Source organism: Ursus arctos, unplaced genomic scaffold (genome assembly GCF_023065955.2).
Source record: "Ursus arctos isolate Adak ecotype North America unplaced genomic scaffold, UrsArc2.0 scaffold_9, whole genome shotgun sequence".
Lineage (NCBI taxonomy): Eukaryota > Metazoa > Chordata > Mammalia > Carnivora > Ursidae > Ursus > Ursus arctos.
The window spans coordinates 80,683,870-80,707,570 of record NW_026623111.1 but is presented as its reverse complement, the minus strand read 5'-3'; the positions used below and the strand labels follow the sequence as shown (position 1 = coordinate 80,707,570).

Genomic DNA, 23,701 nt, shown 5'->3' with positions numbered 1-23,701 from the left:
TTTACTAATTCATTTGCTGGAAGACAAGTGATCTTCATTCTGACTGAAACTGACTTTGGTTATTTGAAAAAGTCAGAATGTAATATTTCACTTTATGCTAACCAAGTGAAATGCCAAATAAGTATTGTGCATGCCACCACTCCTGTCACCCCCGACATCATCCATCCGTGGCAAATATCTTTAATTGGTCTTTTTTTTTAATTCTTTTTTTTTTAAGATTTTTTAATTTATTTGACAGAGATAGACAGCCAGCAAGAGAGGGAACACAAGCAGGGGGAGTGGGAGAGGAAGAAGCAGGCTCCCAGCGGAGGAGCCCGATGTGGGACTCGATCCGGAACGCTGGGACATGCCCTGAAGGCAGACGCCTAAGGACTGCGCTACGCAGGCGCCCCTTTAATGGGTCTTGACACAGTTTCCTATCGAACTCAGGTTTCAGGCTCCATCTAAACACATCACTGAGGGCATCCTTCAGCCAGTTTTTCTTTTCCCATTAAGTGGGAAATGAGGCCACCTTACATTTACACAAAATGTAAGTCAGTAGTTTTCAAACTAGATAGATTCTTTATTTCAGGATTACTTAGTCTTCAGTACTTGGATGTCTAATATGCTATTCTAAAAGGGACTAAAATAAATAGAACTTTCTAATGTTACTTGATCACAGAGCACCCCCCCGCCCCCGAGCCCCTTTTTTAATGCAATGTCCATTCTTTGTAACACAACTTGGGAAGCACTGCTGTAGTACTTTACCACTGATGGATTTTTCCACTTGAGGCTTTTGATCTTTCCGGGAGATCCAGGTGGTCATTCAACACTTTGTAATCATTGTTTTTTAAAATGATATAGATTTGAGTCAGAGGCTGTAAGACTGTGCCTAAGAGTCGGTCAAATAACGAGCCAGCCTAGTGTATCACAACAGTATTCACATTTCAAAGAGGATTATTTTCTTACAAACTGTCTTCCGTGATCAAAATGTCCTAAGCACTCTTACCTCATTTAAGTAAACTGACCACATATTCCCGCTTATGCCTGGGGTAGTCCCAGTTTACACTTGCCTTTCTATTGTAATCGTTAACACTACTCTATTTTACCACCATAAGTGTCTTCTTTGGATGATAAATTAATTGATGATGTCCTTACATTTCATTCTCAAACAATCTATGCTAACACTGGTATTATCATCTCCATTTATCAATGATTAAATAAGGCTCAAGAAGACAGAAAACTGGCTTGGTTTGACACAGATAGGACATACCTGAGACAATATTCAAACTAGATCAGTCTTACCTCAAAGCTCATGCTCTTGAATGAAGTACTGCACTGCTCATGTAAATATCTGATGTCATTTAATAACCATGAAACTATATAAGATGTACGTATTGTCTACATTTTGAAGATGAAAATATTGAGGGAATCATACACTGTAATTTATAAATTTGAAGTCTATTGTATTGAGAATCTTATCTTTTGTTGTCTTTTATATGGTAATCCATGCCTTTGAAGGTCAGCCCCACACAAAAGGCAGGCCAGCAAGATGGCTGGCAAGAACAGCAACAGAAAGGGCTGCTAGTAGGGCCTCATACCAGCTCTGAGCCAATCAGCTGGGACCTAGTAGATCAGGCCACGGTGCAGAGCTCTCTCTTAAATATTTACTCATTTAGAGCAGCAATATGCCGTAAAATTCAGGTAAGTCCAAGTTATTAAAATCAGACCCCTTAGCATCATAGGAAACCAGAAGGAACTCGGATGAGCAAAAACGTAGTGTACAAATAGGATATAATGATGACTCAAGTCACAAGGTCATTCTCACTAGAATATTGAGAACAGTCTCATTTTCTAAAAACTGGAGTCACTATTGGCAGAATAATTGAATGTTAGATTTATGAAAATACATTGGAGTCATCCATTCTTTTGAGTATTTAATGATCCATTTAAACTTAAGCCATATGCACTTCAAAACAAAGACATTCATTGTGCTATCATAGGGGTTTCTATTTTCAGAAAATTCTGTATAAAACTGTTTTAATTTTAACAGCATTCTTTTAAGTGTTAATCCCATTTTACTGTCTAATCTAGATCAGGGTTTCTCAACCTTGGTGCTATCGACAGTTTTGGAATAGATAATTCTTGGCCTTGTGTATTATAGGACATTTATTAGCATCACTTGTCTTTACACACTAGATGCCAGAAGCACCTTCTCCATAGTCATGGCAATAAAAATTGTTGCCAGAAATTGCCAAAAGTCTGGGGCCAGGGGAGCAAAATTGCTCAGTTAGGAACCACTGGAATATGTGCTTCCTCTATGTTAGCCTAGAAAATTGACAAGGTAGAAAATAAAGGAATTAATATTAAACCTAAAACTCTGATAACATTCAGTATCAGCTCAAATTTCTTTAGAAGTCAGAGTTCTGGTAAATTTAACTTGGCCAAAGTTAGGAGTAATGGCTTGGAAACAATCCCGACTTAAGAAAGAGATGATGGGAAAGATAAGGTATATTAGCTACTGGCTGCTTGGGCTTCCAGAATGCGCACAAAATCTTCAAAAGATCTCCCATGTAGGGCTTTCCTTTCTGGCAGTGGTTAGGGCTCTCTGAGAAATGCCCCAAATCTCCAAGGAAAGTCCACATCTTTCTATTTCCCTGTCCTTTGCACTTTCCTCTCATCTCTTCTAGCATGGATGCAAAGCTTCTGTTGTGCGGCTCAACAATTCTACATGGACAGAATTCTACATGGTAGGGATGGAGTCCACGTATTAAAAAACACTGTTTCTATGGGGCATTTTCAGTTGGGGTCACTCCTAAATTTGGATTCATCTTCCTCCATGCTTGCATTCTCTCTAATTTTCATCTCATCCTCCAGTGCAAAAGGTATGATTTAGATACCTCCAAATTCCGAAATTCCAACCTTCTCTAACCATTTTCCAAATCAGTCAAGAACGAGGAGCCATGGTAGAGGAAGCATGGGGAAGACCTCAGTTATTTTTTGGCTTCTTTTTTCCATGTGTCTTTGTGACGACAAAGTGGTAAGATTTCAAGGACTAGAGTATCTCAGGAAGAGGCTATTAAAGGGGCTTTTTGCCATGGTTTTATTTCAAGTTTGCTCAGTACATAAGGGTAGTATTTAGAGGAACTACTTTTCAATTTCCATTTATGTTAAAGACCTGAATAATATTCAAACCTCATCTTCTCTTCCACTCTTAATTGAGTCTCAGGTAAGAGATAATCCAATTGCTTTATAATTAGAAAAGTTGACATTTTACTTGTCACTGGATTTCACACTTTTAATGATAATAAAGCCAGTGATGAAAGTGTAGGTATCAGTCAGGTCAATATAGAGGTTTTTACTTTAGAGACGAGACAAATATTTGAATTTAGAGATGTAGAAAATTATATAAAAACAGTCAGTTTTTCTATTGCTTTTCTGAACTCTTTGGGTGGGACAATCCACATAACTGGGGGATTTGTAATCATTGTTTGCATAACAGTTAACCACTGTGTGTGGAAGGGTATGCCATTTCTCGAAAGCTCAGATGTGAAACTACAGATTTCCAAATGTCATAATCAAAGCATCGTCTGTTAGGGATGAATCAAACATCTGTATTATTTTTTAAAACTGGAGCTTATTTGAGAATGTTAATAGTCATGAGAAAGCTGTGATTGATGTTTTGCAGAATCACTTTAAATAGATATTCATATCACTGTTTAGAAGGTTGAAAAAATCATTTGTGTGTTCAGTTTGCGGGGCTTAAGTAGTGAAATTAAATGAGTTTAAAATTTTTTTCAGGACCCTTCCTTTTGTAAACTGGTGAGCAGAAGAATTTAGTGGTTAATTATTACACATTTATTTTGGAAAGCCAGACATAGTTTTAAACATTCCTTTTATTTGCACGAATCGTACAAGGAAAATCATAGAATGTTAAAACTGTGTTCTATTCTAAGCTAGTGAGTTGTTTCTAAGAAATACGTTGCTGAAATTGTAATAAGCCTTTTAATAAAGAATGTAGTTTGTGGAAATGTATATTAATTTGAGATATAGAAAGTTAAAAAAATAATACTCAAGGTTATATGCAAATAGGCACTAACTAAGGGAAGGTTTCTGAAAACATGATGTGACAATAATAATTAGAGCTTTGAATGTCAGAAATTCAGGAAATGGACCAGCCACTTGAAAGGCAAATATGTACAAAACAAATTTGTATTTTCATGGTCATTCTAAGGACAGAGGAGTAAATTGTTAAGGTTAGTGCTTCAAACAGGAGCAGTAACTTTGCTACAGAGCATTTCACTTCTCTGCTCTTGTTTTCCTTTAATTTTAAAAATGGGAAACAGCTGCTTCAGTGGCAAAATGCATTGTGAAATGCAAGAATTGCCAAAGAATGCAATTGCTCTATAGCATTCAATTTGAATCTTGATATACCTATCTGAAGCAAGTTAATGCCAATAAATTGTGGCAATAACAAATTGTAAAATCGAGAGGTTTGCTTCTGCTTTCATAGTATAGTATTTTCCCTGAAGACAGCAGGCAATCCAAATGCAAGCTTGCTTCAGTCAGAAAGCTCAGTGTCTGCAGATTTTTGGGTTTCATTATAATAACCTGAAAGTGAGATCACAGGAAATGTATTAGTGAATAATGGATCATCGATTGAAATTGATTAGCTAGCAAAAAATCACCCCTATACATAAATCATTCTAAGGAACAATCACCTTTAGCTTGAAAAATACACATGTTTATCACTTCAGGAGAAGACAATGAAATATTTAAAGTATTCTGTTTGCTAGACAAATGACTCTTTCAAGTCTCTAATAAGCCTGCTTTAAGCTTTCTAAAAAATATAGCCGGTATTTTACCTTCTTTAGTAATCTTTCTTGCAATAGAAACCAAATTCCTTTTCAACTTGGAGTCGAGTAGGAAGCTAAGGGATAAAAGAAAAAGATAGACTTAGCATTTCTCCATTTTAAGGAGGAACAAAGAAACACGGTACCGTCATAGTTGCCTTTCATAGGAAAATAGCTTCATAGAGGGAACTGGCGAGACATTCCCCCATCTTCAAAGGAAAGCAGCATTGTAAAGCTCACTGACAGCAAAGTCCTCGAGTTCCAATTGTATTTCCATTTTAAGCGAGAATAGCCTAAGTGCTGGGAATTTATATTCTTTTTCTCTTAACCCAAATATTGTTCTCAAAAAATATGCCATGCTTGTATAGTCCTTCAGATCTTGTAGAAGGATCTTTGTTTGACAAGGATATTTTTATAAACTCAGCAGCCTAGGTTGTACCCCATGATTCTGCTACCATCCAGTGAGTTTAATGGGTCCAAATACTCTAGACCCATTAGGTCTATAGCTCACTGGTAGCCACAAGATGGTCCAGAAACGCAAATACACCACTCAGTTCTTAAGGGTAAATGACTTAGGATTCCTTATGATTTACTCAAAACATAGGAGAGTGTAAATGGTTATTCAAAATTGGTTTATTATGGGAACTTACCAAGAGCTCTAATTCTGGATTTTAGCAAGAAATCCAGCTGCCGCATGTTCCTGGGCCATAGTGAAAATTTCCTTCATCACATATGTAGATAGTTGGCATAATATGCTTGTTTTTGAAGAATTTGTGGTCAGGATATTATCAGTGTTGCCTTAAACTAGTCTTGGTTTTCAACTGTTGCTCTCTTTGTGGCATGTTATTTTTAGCTTCTTGTTAGCAATTCATTTTCAGTTAACTCTACATGTGAAGTGATGCATATTTACAGGAACAATATTTTGGGGTTACATTCTTTCCTCAGCTAGACTTTAAGGACTGTATCTATTGTGGTTCAAATAGACTCATCATATTACTATTGCTAAAAGAACATGTGTCCATCACTCTCACTTTTCTAAGATTTATTTGGTCTGTACATGGTAAATTCAGCCATTCTTTGGCCTTGGTGCCTTTTTCCTTTGAGTTCCTTCTTTGCTTTTTCCCTAAATAATTTCCTTAAATTAGTGCTCACACAGTAATTTGCATGCACATGCTTATATAACCTATTTCGTTCATATTTGTTAAAATGTTTCAAAGCGTAGTCAGGATAGAAGGCTCTTACGTTCTTTCTCAACAAAGAACTACTTTTTTTTTGCATTTTACAAAAATCTACATAAATACAACGTACCTTATTGCGGAAGGGTATGTTATGTAACATATTTTCGTTGCGGGCACTTTCATTACCTAGGAATATAAACTCTGTTACTATTTCTTCTGTCTTTCACATATTTAATGATTCATTTGTTCAACACTTTTAAAAATATATGCTCTGTGTAGGATATGGGTAAAGGGGACAATTACTGAAGAGAGAAAAAGGGGCATACTGAAAAGGCACCCTTGGCACGCATGCTGCTAATGTCTCCTCCCGGTATAGTGGACTCTGGGACGCTGAGGAGTGGCTTCTGCTCAAACACAATCCAGCACCTTTAAATAACAACGCCGGCGAGATTATGCCGCCGCCTTCATCGTTTTTCCCTACTTACCAGGATCAGCCAATCGCAAGGTACACTTCTTGATGAAAACTTGTTCCTACTACTCCCCATTGGCCACTGCTCCTCCTGCCTTTACCACAGCCTTTCCGTTTTCCACCCCAGCCACGTGGCTCACTTCTACGCTCTTCTCCGTTCCCACAGCCACTGCTGTGGTTCAGGCTGCAGACAGTTGCTGCGAGGTTAGTCAAAGCTGCCCCGCGGGCCTCTGGCCCCTCTTGACCCTTCCAACTTTCTGCACACATTCCTCCCCACGTCACTAAAGTGAATCACTCTCTCAAGTGTTATTCCAATTTCATTTGCTGTATCAGTAACTCGCACTTAGCAAACAGCAGCTCCCATTAACATAGCATCATCAGCCTATAGCAATTCCCTCGGGTAGAAGTCTGTCTCCATTTTCCATATGAGGAAACTGAGGCCTAAAGAGTTTAAGTGGTTTACCAAAGGTGCTAACCGGTAAATTGTGAAGGGCGGGGCCCATCAGAGTTCAAAGCCCTTGTTTCTTTTACTGTGTAACGATGCCTCTACATTGCTATTCTAGAATCACGTCCAAGTTACTTTGGATGTCAGGTGGTTTTGCATATAAGCAGAAAATCTATACGAATTTTTGCACTGACCTGCCTAATCATATTAGGTTTACATTAATATTGAAACTGGTTTACCATGTACTTTTTTGTAGTCTGAAATCCTTACCCTTTGTGTGTGCCCAAATTGCCATACCATCTGAAAAACTTACCACTTGGATGGTGCACAATGGTGAGTTTATCTAGAAGACAGAAAGGGCACATTCTATTGAGTTTTGCTCAATATTTATCGTAAACTGTCTTTTAAAAAATTGTTTGACTACTTCTTGTCTTTGACGTGACTATGAAATTTCATAGTCTGATTGTTAAGATACTGATTTCCAGCCACAAAGTGTGAAACCATGTCTTTTACTACTTTTGTCTTTCTTCCATGTGATGCTTGTCCCAAGGTATTATGATCTTAGATATGTTAGACACTTAATAAAAGCTTGTTACTCTGCTTTGATATTCTTTTAGCCTGAGCTACTCCATCCGTTTTTTGAATTAGCATTATTCATTATGTATAGTACAACTCAAACATTTTAAAGTATATAGGTTTATGACTTTTGACAAGTATATACAGCCATGGGCTCATCACCCAGTTAGGACAGAGAACAGATCTCTCTACAGAAATTTCCCTGGGGCTCCCTGACGTCAATCCTCACCCCACCATTACCTCTAGTGACCCTGATCGATTTCTATTGCTATAGATTAGTTTAATCTAGGGTTCCAGATAAATGGAATCTTAAACCACGCACTCCTTCATGTTTGATATCTTTCATTCAGCATAATATCTGTGAGATTCATTCATGTTATTGTGTGTAATAGTAGGCATTTCTTTCTATTATAGAGTGGTATTCCACTGTATGAATGAACTACAATATAATTATCTCTTCTTCTATTGGACATTTGGATTGTTTCTGGTTTGGCCATTATAAATGAAACTTCTATGAATTTTGTGAGCAAGTTTTTGGATGCGCATAATGTTTTCCTTTTTTTTTTTTTTTTTGGGAAAAATCCCGAGGCGTGGCTTGTCTAGGCCATAAGGTAGGTACACATTTAACTGTTCCAAAGTCATCACAAACCTTTACACTTCCATTAGCAATGCATGCAATGCATATCCAGTTGTTCCATGTCTGAATCACTTCATTTTGACAATATCTAAAAACTCTAGCCACTACATTTGGTGTGTATTGATATCTCATTTAGTTTAATCTGCATTTTCCTAATGATTAATGCTGTTGAGCATATTTTCACATGAAAATTGGCCATTTGGTTGTGTAAACTAAGATCTAGGTGTGAGATGTGCTCAATGGTGTTGGGCCGTCATTACTTCTAGGCCTTTTCAGCAGACAGGGCTAAAGAAATACATATGTTTATACATACAACTTTATTTCTATATCTATTTGTAATATATATCTTAACCAACAGAAGTTATAACTTTTACTTTCAATTCCAGTCTAGAACCACAAGATTCATTTGAACCTTCCTTCTTTCCTTAGTAGTTATTCCTTTCTCTGACAATAGGAAGCCTGGCTCTTACACCCATAGTACATTTATTTATTTACTCAATCTTAGAATATACAAATGATAGTTTTGAAATTGCTAAACTATACCCTTATAGAGAAATAAACCTACTAACTGGAGTACAGAATACATTTTTATGTACTGATTTTTTTTCTTTTATTTCTATCCTCGGAATATACTGTTTTCTAAATTTATTTTTGCCTCCCTTCAGTATGGATATGTTATGTGTTTGTAACACCTCTATGTTCATTTTCTTCTGCTCTTATTGCTTCCTTCCCAACCTCATCTTTGTTGAATATGTAAAATATTATGTTCAGAGGAGTGTAATCTTTTTTAGTTTTGTAAGTTTTTAAAATCAACTTGTTCTTTTTATCTAAGTTGTTAAATGTATTGGCAAAAAGTTAATTATATTTCCTTAGTATCTTTTTAATATCTGTAGGATCTGTTGTGATAGCTTCACTTTACTGTCCTGACATAGTAACTCTTGTTTCCTCTTTTTTTCCAGTTTACTTTTGTCACAGTTTTATCAACTTTAGTTAGTTTTCAAATAACTGATTTTTGGTTTTGTTCATTTTTCTATTCGTTTCTTTCATTTTTTATTGATTTTTTATCTGATCTTTCTAGTTTTCCTTTTATCTCTTTTTGGATTGAGTTTGCTTTTCATTTTCCAGTTTCCTGAGGTGGAAACCTAGATCACTGATCTTAAGCTTTTCCTCTTTTCTACTACAATGTTTATAGCCACACATTTACCTCGAAGTACTATTTTAGTTGCATTCCACACATTTTGATATGTTCTATTTTCATTATCATTCAGGTTGAAATATTTTCTTGTGATTTATTATTTGACCCATTGGTTATTTTGAAATGTACTTAATTCTTAATGATTTTGAGACACTTCTAATTTCTTAATTAAATTCTAATTTCTTTCTGTCATGGTAAGAGAATATAAGATTTGAAAAGGCTGAAATCTTTCAGAGAACATACTTTGAAGATTTCAATCTTTTGAAACTTATTCAAACTTTTTATATATCCCAGCATATATTCTATTTTGTTAAACCTTCCATGTACACCTTAAGCAAATATGTATCCTAATTTTTCCCATGTCGTATTCTGTAAATATCAATAGATTCTCTATGTATTCATTCCTTACAACCATATTTTTCATTAATTTAACTTTGGTTATAAGAGTTGCTTTAAAGTCTTTTTTAAGATCAACAATGGGACCATTTTTTAAAATTATATTCAGTTAGCCAGCATATAGTACACCATAAGTTTTTGATGTAGTGTTCAATGATTCATTAGCTGCGTAGTGAATCATCACAACATGTGCCCTCCTGAATACCCATCACCCGGTTACCCCATCTCCCCAGTGCCTCCCTTCTGTAACCCTCAGTTTGTTTCCTGGAGTCCGGAGTCTCTCATGGTTTGTCTCCTTCTCTGATTTCTTCCCATTCAGTTTGAACAATGGGACCATTTTTATTGATGGCTTTTTCTTTCCTATGGATTACATTTTCTTATACCTTTGTATGTCTTCCTTTTTTTTAAAAAAAAATTTGAATACTAGACATTATAGACACTCAGTTGTATATTCTGGATTCTGTAACGGTCCTCTAATAAGTAATAAGTATAGGTTCTCATTTTACCAGGCAGTTTGATTACTGGCATGAACTTGTATAGGCCTGGTTGTATGCTTTTTCCAGTGTTGACCTGTAGCCCACGGTGTTTTCTAAAGCCCACAGTGGGACTGAGCCTACCAACTCTGCCTTCCATGTGGATCTTGTAGGGGCTTGGTTTTAGGCTTTGTTAGGGCAGGTGCAGAGGAGGTTCTCTGGAGGAGGAGTTATGGTCTTTAATTATTACATCTCTTGGGTGTCGCAGGAGGATGCCAGGTGTCTTAACAAAGTGATAAGGCGATCTTTCCACTCTGGCAGGCCAAGAACTCAAACATCCCCAGTATGGCCTTTCCCTTGCTCTGCTCAAACTCTAGTATCTCTGTTTTGCTTTCAGTGTCCCGGAAGCTGTTAGCTTGTATGCCTGAGTGGTCTTGTCTTGCACGTGTACAGCTCATCTCTTGGCCACAGAATTGTGGCCTCGGAGGCTACCTCTCTACACAGCTGTCTTCTCTTCAATGACCCACTGCACACATTCTAGAAGCTTTGACTGCCCTGAACTCTGATCTTTGCCTCCTCATGTCAAAGGATTGCCTTGCTTTGCATAGACCATAGTCAGAAAATCTGTCCTGGGCAATCATTAATCACCTCGTATATTTCGTCACCAGAATTAAGGTCTTAGGCTGCTAATAACCTACTCCCTGAAATCAACTGCCTCATATTTTTGTCCAGTGTTAGTTTTCTGTACAGTGGGAGGATTTGTCTGGTGCTACTTTCAGTTAGAAGGGGAACTAGCCAATTCTTAATTAAGACACCAGTGCTTAAAAGCATTGACTTTGGATTAAAAAAGAAATAAGTTGTAGTTTCTAACCTGTGCCTTTGGGCTTCTTAGTTTCTTACGATCTCAGTTTCCTTATTTATAAATTGGGACTAATGTCTACCTCAAAAGATTATTGTAAGAAATTAAAAAGATAACATGAAGTGTATGTAGATAGTCAAATATTAGCTGTTACAACCTAATGTTCCTTAGTAAAGGTATTTATATATGCTGTAATTTGATACATTGTTAAAATTTTTATCTTTTTCCACATTAGAATGGATATCTGTAGAAATCACTTATCTGTAAATCAGCCCTGCATTTGTGAACTTAATTATTTTAGAAAGTATAGTTCTATTTTTAGAAAACATTTCTAAGAGAGCTTAACGGATTTTCTATGAAAAAGCAGATACCAATTTAATAATATGAAAATAAACTTTCTTAGGGTAAATTTCAACATGAAGTATTAGTTAAAATCTATGCAATCTTATTGAAAATGGAAGAGATGGAAATTTCAAGGTTTGCTAGTGGTTGTCAGTTTTTCATTATCTGTGCAGGGGTAAGGACTTGGGGAAAGAGTGGTCCAATTGTAACAACATAATTTATTTTCAATTTTGGAATGTGCTGTTTATCTTTGGAGAATATTTACCATCTTAATAATGTTCGGCTTGTGTTAACATTAAAATGAGTCTTTTTTCCCTCATGAGAGCAACTGTTAATTATTAGCAAGGGGACTCTGCATTGCCAAGAGACAGGCTACCTACAGGGGAAAGCAACCTGAGACTTACAATTTAAAATGATCCACATGTGGTCAATTGTGAGAACTGACTATATTGAGAATATTCAACCTTATTAAAAAAGTATGACTTCTTAATAATTCAGTACTCTGTGTAATGGCTCATACATATTAAAAAAAACTAGAGGGGAATTATCTTATTTGCAAATTTCATAGAAATCAAAGGAAAGAAACTAGCATTTATTGAAGGTTCATTATGGGTCAAAGAAGGTGAAAATGTTTTAGATGTGACCTTACACAACCACTTCCAGATATATCTATACTTACTCCTGTTTTGCAGACGAAGAACCTGAGTACCAGGGAGTAGATGCTGTCCAATCATGCGGCTGCGACGTGACGGAGCACAGATCTGAAGTCAAACCTGTTGGACTCCACAGTCCTTGCATTTTCTCCTTTATCACTTGGAGTGATAAAGGAATAACAGACAAATCTTACTTACCAGACACATTTTCTTCTTCTGGCCTTTTCCCAACAATGCAATCTCGTAGTTGGCGTAGTTTTTCCTTAATGAGGAAATAACCAGAAAATACAAGTGAAGATTTACAAATTTGTCATGGATCAAGATGAAAACATCAACTACTGTCACCAGGGCCACCATGACTATGTAGCACTAATTTGGTACTTACAGTGTCCCAGTCCCCCATCCCTGATATTTTAAATGTGTTATCTTACTTAATTTTTGCAAACTCATGAAGTATATAAGTCATCATCTCATTATACATATATAGAAACAGATTCAGAGAGTTTATATAATTTTCCCAAAACACACAGTTGTTGGTGATAGAGTCAGCATGGGGACCCAAAGTCCAATTCTTGTGGTTGCTGTTTTCCCAGTCTAACACCTGAGGGGGCTAATCTGGCCATCTGGTATCCAAAAGCAGAAGTGTGACACAGGGGTGATTTGCTATTGCTGAGCTCATCTCCAGCTTCTGTGGGCACAGTCTTTCCTATGAATTCCTTCTAAGAACTAGGGATTTGGAAGCAAATGATACATAACTGGATTCCCCTTCTGAGCTCATTTGTGATCTTTCTTTGCTTTCCAAAACATTCTACATTGAACATCTATTATCATTTTAACCAAAATGTAAAACAAGCTAAGATTCAAAAATCTCCTTTTAAAAGAGAATCTAAGAATAACACTTTTTCCTAAGGGTTTCCCCTGAAACCTAAAAACCACGTGTCCTAAAAGGAGAGTGTTTTCATTGCGTAAACAACCTGTTCTGTGAGTGGAGTAAACATTCGTCTATAGACACTTACTGGTTGATGAACAGCAGTGAGGAGGGTGAAGGCAGGGTTTCTACCTTCTCAACCATCCCACCTTCAAAGCCAGGGGTACTACATGGGTCTTCAGTATTCTAGAAACTCTTCTATTATAAACTCTATGTTTGTGCCATTTTCCCTCGTATTTTCTTAGGATAATACTTCTGTCACTAATAATATAACATCACAGTCACCTCCGACAGATTTATCCTCAGGATATAAATGAATATTTTTGCAAACTACAAGAGTAATATGGAAAAGTGTATGGGAATAAGTGTGTATATATGTTGGGAAAATGGGGAGAACACTCCTTTTTCTGGGTGTTGTCCAGGCCCTTATGTTAAGTACTAAGAAAACGTAGGGGAAAAAAGCTCCTTGACATTGGCTGTGGTAATAGTTTTTTGGACATGACACCCCAAAGCACAAGCAACAAGAGCAAAAATAAACACATAGGACTACATCAACCTAAAAAGCTTCTGCACAGCAAAAGAAATAATCGAAAAATGAAACATCAACCTGCAGAATGGGAGAAAATAGTTGCAAATCATCTATCTGGTAAGAGTTTAATATCCAAAATATATTAAGAACTCAAACAATGCAATAGCAAAATTCAAATAATCTAGTTAAAAAATGGTCAGAGAAAAAAAAAACGTGCAGAGAAAGTACATAGACATTTTTCCAAAAAAAAAAAGACATACAAATGGTCAACAGCTATATGAAAAGGTGCTTAATATCACTAATCAATAGGGAAAAGCAAATCAAAGCCACATTGAGGTATTATCACCTCACACCTGTTAAAATGGTTATCATCAAAAAGAGATAATAAGTGTCTGCAGGATGTGGAGAAAAGGGAATCCTTGTGCACCGTTGGTGGGAATGTAAATTGGTGTAGCCACCATGGAAAACAGGATGTAGGTTTCTTAAAAAATTAAAAATAAAAGTACCATATGATCCAGTAATCCCACTGCTGGGTATATATCTGAAGAAAATGAAAATAGGATATTGAAGAGATATCTGCACCCTCATGTTCACTGCAGGATTATTCCCAATAACCAAGATACGGAAACAACCTAAGTGTCTGTCAGTGGATGAATGGATTAAGGAAGAAGGAAATCCTGCAATTTGTGACAACATGGAATGGACCTTGAGGGCATTATATGAAGTGAAAACAGCCAGAGAGAGAAAGAAAACATGGTATGATATCATTTATATGTGGACTCTAAAAAAGCTGAACTCAGTGAGTAGAGTGGTGGTTACCAGGGACAGGAATGGAAGGAAAGAGGAATAGTTGGTCAAAGGGTACAAACTTCCAGTTATAAGATAAATAAGTTCTGGTGATCCAATGTACAGCAGGGAGATTAAAGTAAACTATAGTGTATTGTATACTGGAAGGTTGCTCAGAGAGTGACTATTACATGTTGTCACCCCAAAACAGACATGATCGTTTTGTGACATGATGGAGATGTTAGCTAACACTATGGTGGTATTCATATGTAAATTGTGAAGTCCACATGGTAGTACACCTTAAATTCACCCAATGTTATAGTCAATTATAGCTCACTATAGCTCACTAAAGAAACACAAAAAAGAAAAAGGACTGACTGATCATCAAACAGTATTCAGTCAGTCACTGAACTTTTGGCTCTAAAGGAAAGCAGTCTTAGTGCTTCTTCTTGTATTTACAGGTTAAATTTTGTTTTGTTTTGTCTTGCATAAACAGTGACCGTATTCATTATCCCATTTTCCCTATATATTGGACAAGTCAGATCAGTCTCAAAGTAGTCATAGGCCACCTTAAACTCTTGCTAAGACAATATTAAATATAATTACACAAACGAAATAAAAACAACGAAGCCTTTAATAAAACAACGAGTGAAGTAATTTCCAAGAAGGTATTTTGGTTGGATCACTCTATATTGTAAACTTTAGTATGGTCTAAGGAGAATGAGGTACAATTGACTTATTTCAACAAAACTTGCTAGCAACGCTAGGAGAGTGATTGTGCAGGGCTATACCTCGCCACATTACCCGTTTCAGGATAAGAGGGACTTTAGGGTGATGGCATTGGCGAGGATTGAGAAGCCGCGTTGTCATTCTGATCATGAATGACGATTAGTCCCAAAACTGTACAATCAGCATTTTCCCCATTTGTTTGGCAAAACAACTGCCCTTGCTCGGCACTGCAAAACCTGGCTCAGGTCTAGCCACCGCCCACAACCAGAGCTGCCCTTCAAGACGGGTGGCTTCTGAGAAGGCGTGATCTCAGAAGTGCTGGGAAAGTCCCCTTGCCTAAACTACCTTCTGCCTCTGTGCCCATTTGTTTGAAATGTTATCACTGGGATTCATTTTTCTGTTGTTTAAAAATGTTTTCCTAAGCATTGTTTTTCAATAAAAATGATCTCTTGGGAAAGGTAGTATATTAAGCTATTAATGATTATTTGTACTTTGGCCTAAACTAGCTAATTAAATGTGTTTAATCAAATAGTTTCCTGAGAACTAGTTTCTACAGCCACTAGGGCTTTCTGTGAGGAGAAGAAAAAACTGTTGGACTATTTTGGGAGTAGGAAAGCCTGCGGGATAAAAGAGAATATGGTCTTGATACCCCTCACCGAGGACTGTCATGCGGTGTATATGGTATATTGTGTTTTCAGGCGCATCTCAGAAGCACCTACTCTAATACCCTCTCAGGATGTATGTTATATTAATATTAGACAAGCTTCTCTGAAGTTAATACTCTTGGCAGCGTTTCTCTGTAAATCTTGACTGATATATACAGTTTTTCCCCCCCCCAAAGGTTAAGGGGAAGAGAAAAGAAAACTTACTATATTTCATTGAAGTCTATTGCCTGATATGATTTAAATTATTTTCTTGTTCCCTCTAAGCCTGATCAACATAATACACTTCGGAATGCTGAGCACATGTTAGTGTAAAGATGCTTCACCTTAATTTCAGCAGTGAGATTCACAAAACAGTCACCAAGTTCAGAATAGCCTTATAAGGTGATCAGGTATTAGCACTGATACACTGGGTCCCAGCATTGAGTTCACCAATGGTTTGTAAACATGAAATGCTAAACTGGTAGTTCAAAAACATCCTTTTTTTGTGTGTGTGGCTAGTTAAAATCAAAAGAACACTTACTTGTGTTTTTTTGTAAAGACATTTACAGAGAGGCTCTGCAAGTGAGTGAATGTTCCAGAAGGGATTGGGATATTACCTGCTGAATCATTTCCAGCTCAGTCTTTCCCAACTGCCAATGTTTAAATTTCTCCAGGGCTTCATCCACAGATAGTTTCCCATTTTTGACCTTCTCCTGCAAGAGGATGAGCTCTTCCTGCCCAGCAGCAAGGCAGTCCACAGTGGAAAAGCCTTGACTCTCCATCCGAGCTCTGTCTACAATATGAGGGGAAATGTTTTAACAAGAAGACAATATGTGACCATTGGGGGAAAAACACTCTAAAAACAAATCAGTTGAGTTTCCTGTTCCTATCTGTCTACAACTAGTTACAGAATAAATCAGTACAAAATTTTTAATGAGTATTTCTAAGGATCGTTGTGCCTAGTACCTAGTGTTATAGGTAAAAAGAATGTGTGTCATCACTGGGGGAAGAAAAAGGGACAATCAGAGAACAGCAACAAATTTCTGCATTGTACTAGATGGGGACAGTGTCAATTTCATGTTTTTTTTTTAAGATTTTATTTATTTATTTGACAGAGAGACAGCCAGCGAGAGAGGGAACAGAAGCAGGGGGAGTGGGAGAGGAAGAAGCAGGCTCCCAGCGGAGGAGCCTGATGTGGGGCTCGATCCCAGAACGCCGGGATCACATCCAGAGCTGAAGGCAGATGCTAAACGACTGAGCCACCCAGGTGCCCTAATTTCATGTTCTTTTTGTGAGGATTATTTTAATCATGTGCACAAAACACTCAGCAAAATAGTGCCTGTTACATAGTAAGCTAAATAAATATTAACATTATTATCAATGATAAATATTTGTAGAATAAACATAATCTCTGTAGCTTTGGGAAAGGAGATCTCAACCAACATCCAAGTGTCATGAGAGGTTTAGAAGCACTGACAACTTTACTCCCGAAAGATTTAAAATAAGCAATTGCTACTCATTTTGTAATGCATTGCTCTCTTCCCAAAAGAGTTTATTGTGCTTAGCACAATAAGAACATTGGGTGGTCCAGTTTCCCATGTGCTGCTGCTAATGCCACACCATAGAGCAGCCCAAGGTTCAGTAGTAGCAAACCACAGACCATGGGCGAGTTCAGTGCTTTATTTGTCCCATGTAGTGTTCAAAGACAGAAAAGAGACCGCATACCTGTAAGGATGCTGTGTGCTCTCCAGACTACCCCAATCCCTGTCACTCCTTATGGTCCCCGGATGGCATCACGCTTGTTACCTGCCTGGCTGCAGAACTCATCTGAATTTGTACCTTCTTTAATAAGTCCAATTTAAGTATTGCATTATCTCAGGAGGGATTGGGAAACTCCTCAGCAGTGTATGTCTCATGCAGTATCGAATCTAAATATGTGCACAGAGTCTAGAACGAGAGAATAGGTAATCCCGTCCAGCTGTGTACTGGTTTGCTATCCCTGAAGAATTGCTCACTACTGGGATCCCATCTTCAAGAAAGAAATAGATCAACTAGACTGTTATTAGGCCAGACAGACAAGGACTTAGGAAATGGAGGGCATTCACATTTTTAAAAAAAAGATTTATTTATTTATTTTAGAGAGAGAGAGAAAGAGGGAGAGAGCAGCTGTGTGTGAGTGGGGAGAGGGGAAGAGAGAAAGGGAGAGAATTTCAAGCAGACTCCCTACCGAGTGGGGAGCCCAACGTAGGGCTTGATCCTAAGACCCTGAGATCATGACCTGAGCTGAGATCAAAAGCCAGATGCTTAACAGACTGAGCCACCCAGGCGCCCCTCAAATTTTATGGTGATAAGGATTCATTGATAGTATTTGGATTGGTTAGTCTGGAAAAGAGACATTTCAAGTACTTCATAGCAGGTTTTAAGTATTTCAAGGGGATATGAGCCTTGGGGCTGTCTTGGAATGAACTTTAAGGGCATTCTTGGTTTTAAGAAGGATTCTAGCAGGGAATCTTGAAACAGGGACACAGAGAGGGTTCCTTTCTGAAAAGATTCACATACACATAAAATTGCTCCATGGCCAATCATTCTGATTCCTACAAGGGTTTTCTTGGCTTGTCTTTTCTTTTCAGAAGTCCTATTCCCCCAGAACTAACAAGATGTCAACAGATTCTGCACTCTAAATCTTTTTCTTCAGGGATGACGGAGCATGAAATCCCAGGAGAATTGGAGAAGCACAAGTCAGCCAGAGGGCTCACTGGTTCAGCAGTCAAAAGCACAGATAACAATTGAGATCTTGCTTCTTATACCATTTGCTTTTTATAGGCCTCCGCACTCCATTCCAACTTGGGAGACGCAGTTTGCAAAAGAATTCTATGTGCCTTTCCTGCCAGAGTATGGAAGTTTAGTGCCATCATTTAGTAGCTAGGACACTTAACTAACACCTCACTTGTGTCATCCCTTTGACTAAATGTGAATGCGTTTGTATCCCAAGCAACCTATGCAGCTGGATTTTCTGCTCTTGTTGAAATCGTCTCAAGGAAAGTCTTCCTGGAAAACTCTACCAGATTGTTTTGCTCTAAATGCAGGTCTAGCTGAATTCAAAAAAATACTGAATCATCTTAACAATATTCATTTCAATTACCCCTTCATCTTTCAAATTCTCGCTACTAAAATATAAGTAAGATGACTTTTTTGGGGGGGTGGAGTTCGGTCTTGCGTGGTTGTGCAGAGAGAACAAAAGATTAAAAGTTAGGAGCAGCAGGAGTTCTAAATAGAGCAAGTTCTGGAAGTGAGCTGTTTACTAAGTTTACATACTTCTGCTTTTACTCACCCATCCCCCCACCCCACTAAAAAGATTAAAGCAAATTGTCTTGATAAATTATTAGCCATGACAAACTGGAAAACAAAATGATTTAGGCACTTTATCATCTTTTCTCCTGAGGGTAGACTAGTCAAACCAAAGCATGCAACCTGTAATTTTTAGTAGGGTGTGCAAAATTGCTTTAATGCATTTAGATTACTGTTTCACGGGGGATGGAAAGTTTTTTTCTTTCCACCCCAAATTTATATTTATTATTAGTTTATTTTCAGGAAATTTAGTATGAGTTTAACATAACTTGTTGAAAAGCGTTTGTCAGATTGCTAACTGTACATATTGCAGACTCTTGGTCTCTTAACGTAAAAGCTCCAAGACAAACTATAGTTGCTAGAGTTTTAGTTCCTTTTGGATTAGTTTCTCTTTACAAGATTTTCTATTTGATTAAATATTGGTCATATAAAAATCAAGTAACACCGTTGTGGTAAGTGTATGAATCTTTAGATTAGGTAAGAAAGTGAACTGAGCTTTTCATTAAAATTATTTCTATTACTGAGTGACTGGCTAGAAGAACAGTTTTTACTGAAAATTTGAAATGAAACAACTTGATTGCCCAAAAACAAAGAATTTAAAGTATGAATATTTACTTAATAAATATTAAGTAGTCATTAAAGTAACAATAATTAAAAAGACCATGTGAAGAGAAAGACCATGTGGCAATACAGAAAGTACTTATTATATAATAAGTACAGAAATAGAATACAAATTTGTATATACAGTAAAATGATATAAATGTTGTTCATAAAATAAAGCATGGAGGGAAATTATCTTAAGATGATACAAGTTGTTCTATAGTGATAGCATCAGAGATTACTTTTTTCTGATTCCCAGCTTTCTGTGATAATACTGTATTTTAAAAATATTTTTAAAAAGATTTTATTTATTTGAGAAAGAGAGAGAGACAAAGAGAAGGGGAGCACAAGCAGGGGTGGAGGGGGGTGCAGAGGAAGAGGGAGAAGCAGACTCCCTGCTGAGCAACTGAGCAGGGAGCCTGATGCAGGGATCAATGCTAGAAAGCTGGAATCATGAATGACCTGATCTGAAGGAAGATGCTTAACTGACTGAGCCACTCAGGGGACCCTGTATTGTTTTTACAGTAAGAAACTTTCTCCCACTTTGCTAATAGGCTTCCCCATGGAATACACACCATTCCAAACCATGCCATATACACTATACCAATGCTATATCATACTGCACCATCTTAACAAATTATTTTGTAATTGGAAAGAATTTGTCAGTAATAGAACTTAAAAACCCAGTGACCAAGATTTATATCTGGAGCTATTTATTTGGTCCATAGCTAAGGAACTAGCAGGCAAATTAACTCTGGGCCATGTGAGTGAATTAGGAGATACCCGGAGTGCTGAATTATTTGTAAGTTCCAAACAAAGGATCCCCATCTCTTGAACTTAGGGCTGCATATCGCCAGAGTTCCTCCCTTGACTAACCTTGAGTCAGGCTACTCTGAGTCCTCTTCCCAACTATGCCTCACCCTTTGTACTTCCACGTTCATCTTTGTATTGCTTAATTTTCCTAAGACCCTGCTAAGTTTGTGTAGTCAGAGTCCCTCACCCTCCATATCCAATTACCTTCAATATTTGCTTGGGTTCCTTTACCTTCCATCACCCCCTAGGTGTTATCTGAACACCTGGCTCTGCCTTCAGCAAGAATCCTCTTAGGCCAGCTTAGCCACATTCTCTCTTACCCCTTGTGTTTTCTCTTAATAATTTTCCTTGTGTTAAAAATACTAATTTCTGACTTTTGTTATAAAGGCTATATATATACGTGTATACACACACACACACACATATATAACATTAAGTGATTTGGAAGGTACATATTTTATTTTAAAATAAATTTCAGAGGTACTGTTTACCTTATATATATATTTTTGATTACTAAGTCATGAATGAAAGGGAATAATTTTAGTTTTGCATTTTCTTCTAGTTCTTAGACAATTTTATATTACCTGAGCATCGGACCCAGATTATTGCAATAAAATTATGACTTGCTGCATTACCTATTTTTTATCACCAATATTTTACATTCATATTTTGTAAATAAATTTACAATAGTTACTTAAATGCAATTCCATGTTTTATTGAATTCATTATTCACCACAAATTCTTTAATACCATAAATTCTCTTGAACATTTTATTTTGCTTAGTCTCTCATTTACTTAGAATATATTTTGGGTAATACCTTCATGATGTACCCAGAAATTCCATCTTTTCTAAAACCTTGGATATCCAACAACTATATCTGTTTTCTTCTTATGTGAATGTAGTACCAGACTAAATGTAAACTTAAGTTGCAATCTTTTCCTAATAAACTGTTTAGTCCATTATCTCAAATTTTTGTTACACAGATTCTCTAATTTTTATTATTTATTTATTTAAACCTGTTTATTTTTATTTTTATAAAGATTTTTATTTATTTGAGAGAGAGCCAGCGAGAGAGGGAACACAAGCAGGGGGAGTGGGAGAGGAAGAAGCAGGCTCCTAGCAGAGGAGCCTGATGTGGGGCTCGATCCCAGAATGCTGGGATCACGCCCTGAGCTGAAGGCAGACGCTTAACAACTACACCACCCAGGCGCCCCTCTAATTTTAAAACTGATTCTGATTTTTTTAATTTTAATTTTTATTTATTTTTTATTTTTAAATATTTTATTTATTTATTTGACAGAGAGGGAGACAGCCAGCGAGAGAGGGTACACAAGCAGGGGGAGTGGGAGAGGAAGAAGGAGGCTCCCAGTGGAGGAGCCTGATGTGGGGCTTGATCCCAGAATGTCGGAATCATGCCCTGAGCCAAAGGCAGACCCTTAACGACTGAGCTATCCAGGACCCCCTGATTTTTTTTTTTTTTTGAATAGAAAAATCTAAGTTAAAATATCTTCTCAATACTTTAGGATTGTTTCTTCGTCTTTATAATTAAAAAGATTTGCTAGGGTGTTTTTAAGGTGGACATATTTCCTTGTTGTTTTCTGGGTCACAGCGAGCCCATATAGTCCCTCGCTTCCCTGTTCTCCAAAGCTTTGTTTAGCTATGTCATTGATTGTATTTTGTATTCTATTAAAAAAATGCAAAAAACATAAAACCAAACCTATTATACATGAGTTGGATCCCTCTTCTCCATCTCAACTGTTTTTAGTCTTTCCGTGTATTGAGAACAACCCTTCTCCAAATATGTTCTCAACTCCAATAACTGATTTTTATCCACCATCTGTCCTTTTCATTGTGACCAATATGGATTTTAATTTGCTACTGAAATTTTAGCTTCTAAGTTAATTTTATTTTTACCATACTTCCTTTTGTCATAGCTAGATCCCTTTTCTTCATGTCATATGTTTCATATCATCCTGCCCTCTCACCTAAATTGTATTTCATGTAGTTTGCTTTCATCTTAGCTTGACTTTGACCCCAGAGTTTCTGCTGCTGTTTCTTCCCTGTGTTTTCAATTTGTTTATAAGTTCACAGTTTTCTGAAATTTTCTTTTTTGGCTTTAGATTTTCAGGTGTTAGATACTGAACCTGAAAGTTGAATAGTTCAGCTTTAATTTAATAAATGAAAATTCAAAATAATACATACTTCTTTACTGCCTTAAATATTTTCTAAACAGGTAAAATATTTTTAAAAGCCTAAGATTTAAAAAATCACAAACTTTTAGTTGAAACATCCTTATTTTATGTATGTATGTATTTCCTGTTATCTACATTTCGATTGCTTGGTGTTTGATAATCTTACTCATTAAAAAAATCATTTACAGAAGTATAATTATCCTGAGTCTTCATGATTAATTTCTCCTTCCTTTTCTCTGGAGTGGTTTTTGAAGTTCTCATATTATTTATTTGTTCTCTTCTTCAATCCTTTTTGAAAGAGAACGTATCAATAGAATCATGTTCACCAAGAGATTTAGTGTCTATTTATCCTTTGCCTCTGTTCCTTGTGTTCAAATTTTGTTCTCTGCTCTAGGTTGCAGGGGATTTTGATAGTTGCAATTCACAACTGAGGATCCCAGGGTTTATCAGGTTTGGGCAGTGCAGCCTTGTCACATACAGGTGAAGCATGATTCCTTGGCACTATGTACTTATTGGTCTGTAAGCAGCTAACTCCCTGCATCAATTACTAACAGAATTCGTCTTGAGCATGCCATCCCTCCATCACAGAGCTTTATTTAGGGGTCTCAGGATGCAAAGTGTAATATTAAATCCCTCCTCCTCACTTTCTACTGTGGACTTTTGGCACATCACCATTTTGGATAAGGACTCAGTCATTACATAAGTTTTCCCAAGTGTGACTTTGACAAAAAACTTTTCTGAAAATGGAAATGTAAGTTATACTGAAAAAGAGAATCGATGCCATTATTCTTTTATGGAGTACAAATGACCACGATAATTCCCCCTCTTTTCTTTTTAATATATCCACTGCTAGCAAAAACAGCTTGATGAAAATACCTCTGAGGCCAGCATTCTTTTTTCTCCCACATAAGGGCAATACCATCGACGTCTACATTTCTCCAGCATTCTACTTACAGAAAATTTTGTTATTTAACATTTATCAGACTGCTGTAGCACTGGACATTTGGAGAACACAAACAAGATGTGTTCCCTGACTGTATCTTTCCCACGAGCATTCACACCCCCTGAAAAGATGA

At 36.9% G+C, this 23,701-nt stretch overlaps 1 protein-coding gene across 1 annotated transcript in view; it reads right to left on the bottom strand.

The window, feature by feature from the left end:
* Positions 1–3,857: 3,857 nt before the first annotated feature.
* Positions 3,858–23,701, bottom strand: part of BANK1 (B cell scaffold protein with ankyrin repeats 1) — a 278,201-nt gene continuing 258,357 nt past the window's right edge. The window contains exons 12-17 of the mRNA XM_026509651.4: positions 16,289–16,464; positions 12,254–12,317; positions 7,238–7,267; positions 6,141–6,196; positions 4,845–4,909; positions 3,858–4,590 (exon numbers count right to left, since the gene is read on the bottom strand). Of these exons, the coding sequence (XP_026365436.1) occupies positions 4,850–4,909; positions 6,141–6,196; positions 7,238–7,267; positions 12,254–12,317; positions 16,289–16,464 (386 nt within the window). The 3' untranslated portion in view covers positions 3,858–4,590; positions 4,845–4,849. The remainder of the gene's footprint in view (positions 4,591–4,844; positions 4,910–6,140; positions 6,197–7,237; positions 7,268–12,253; positions 12,318–16,288; positions 16,465–23,701) is intronic.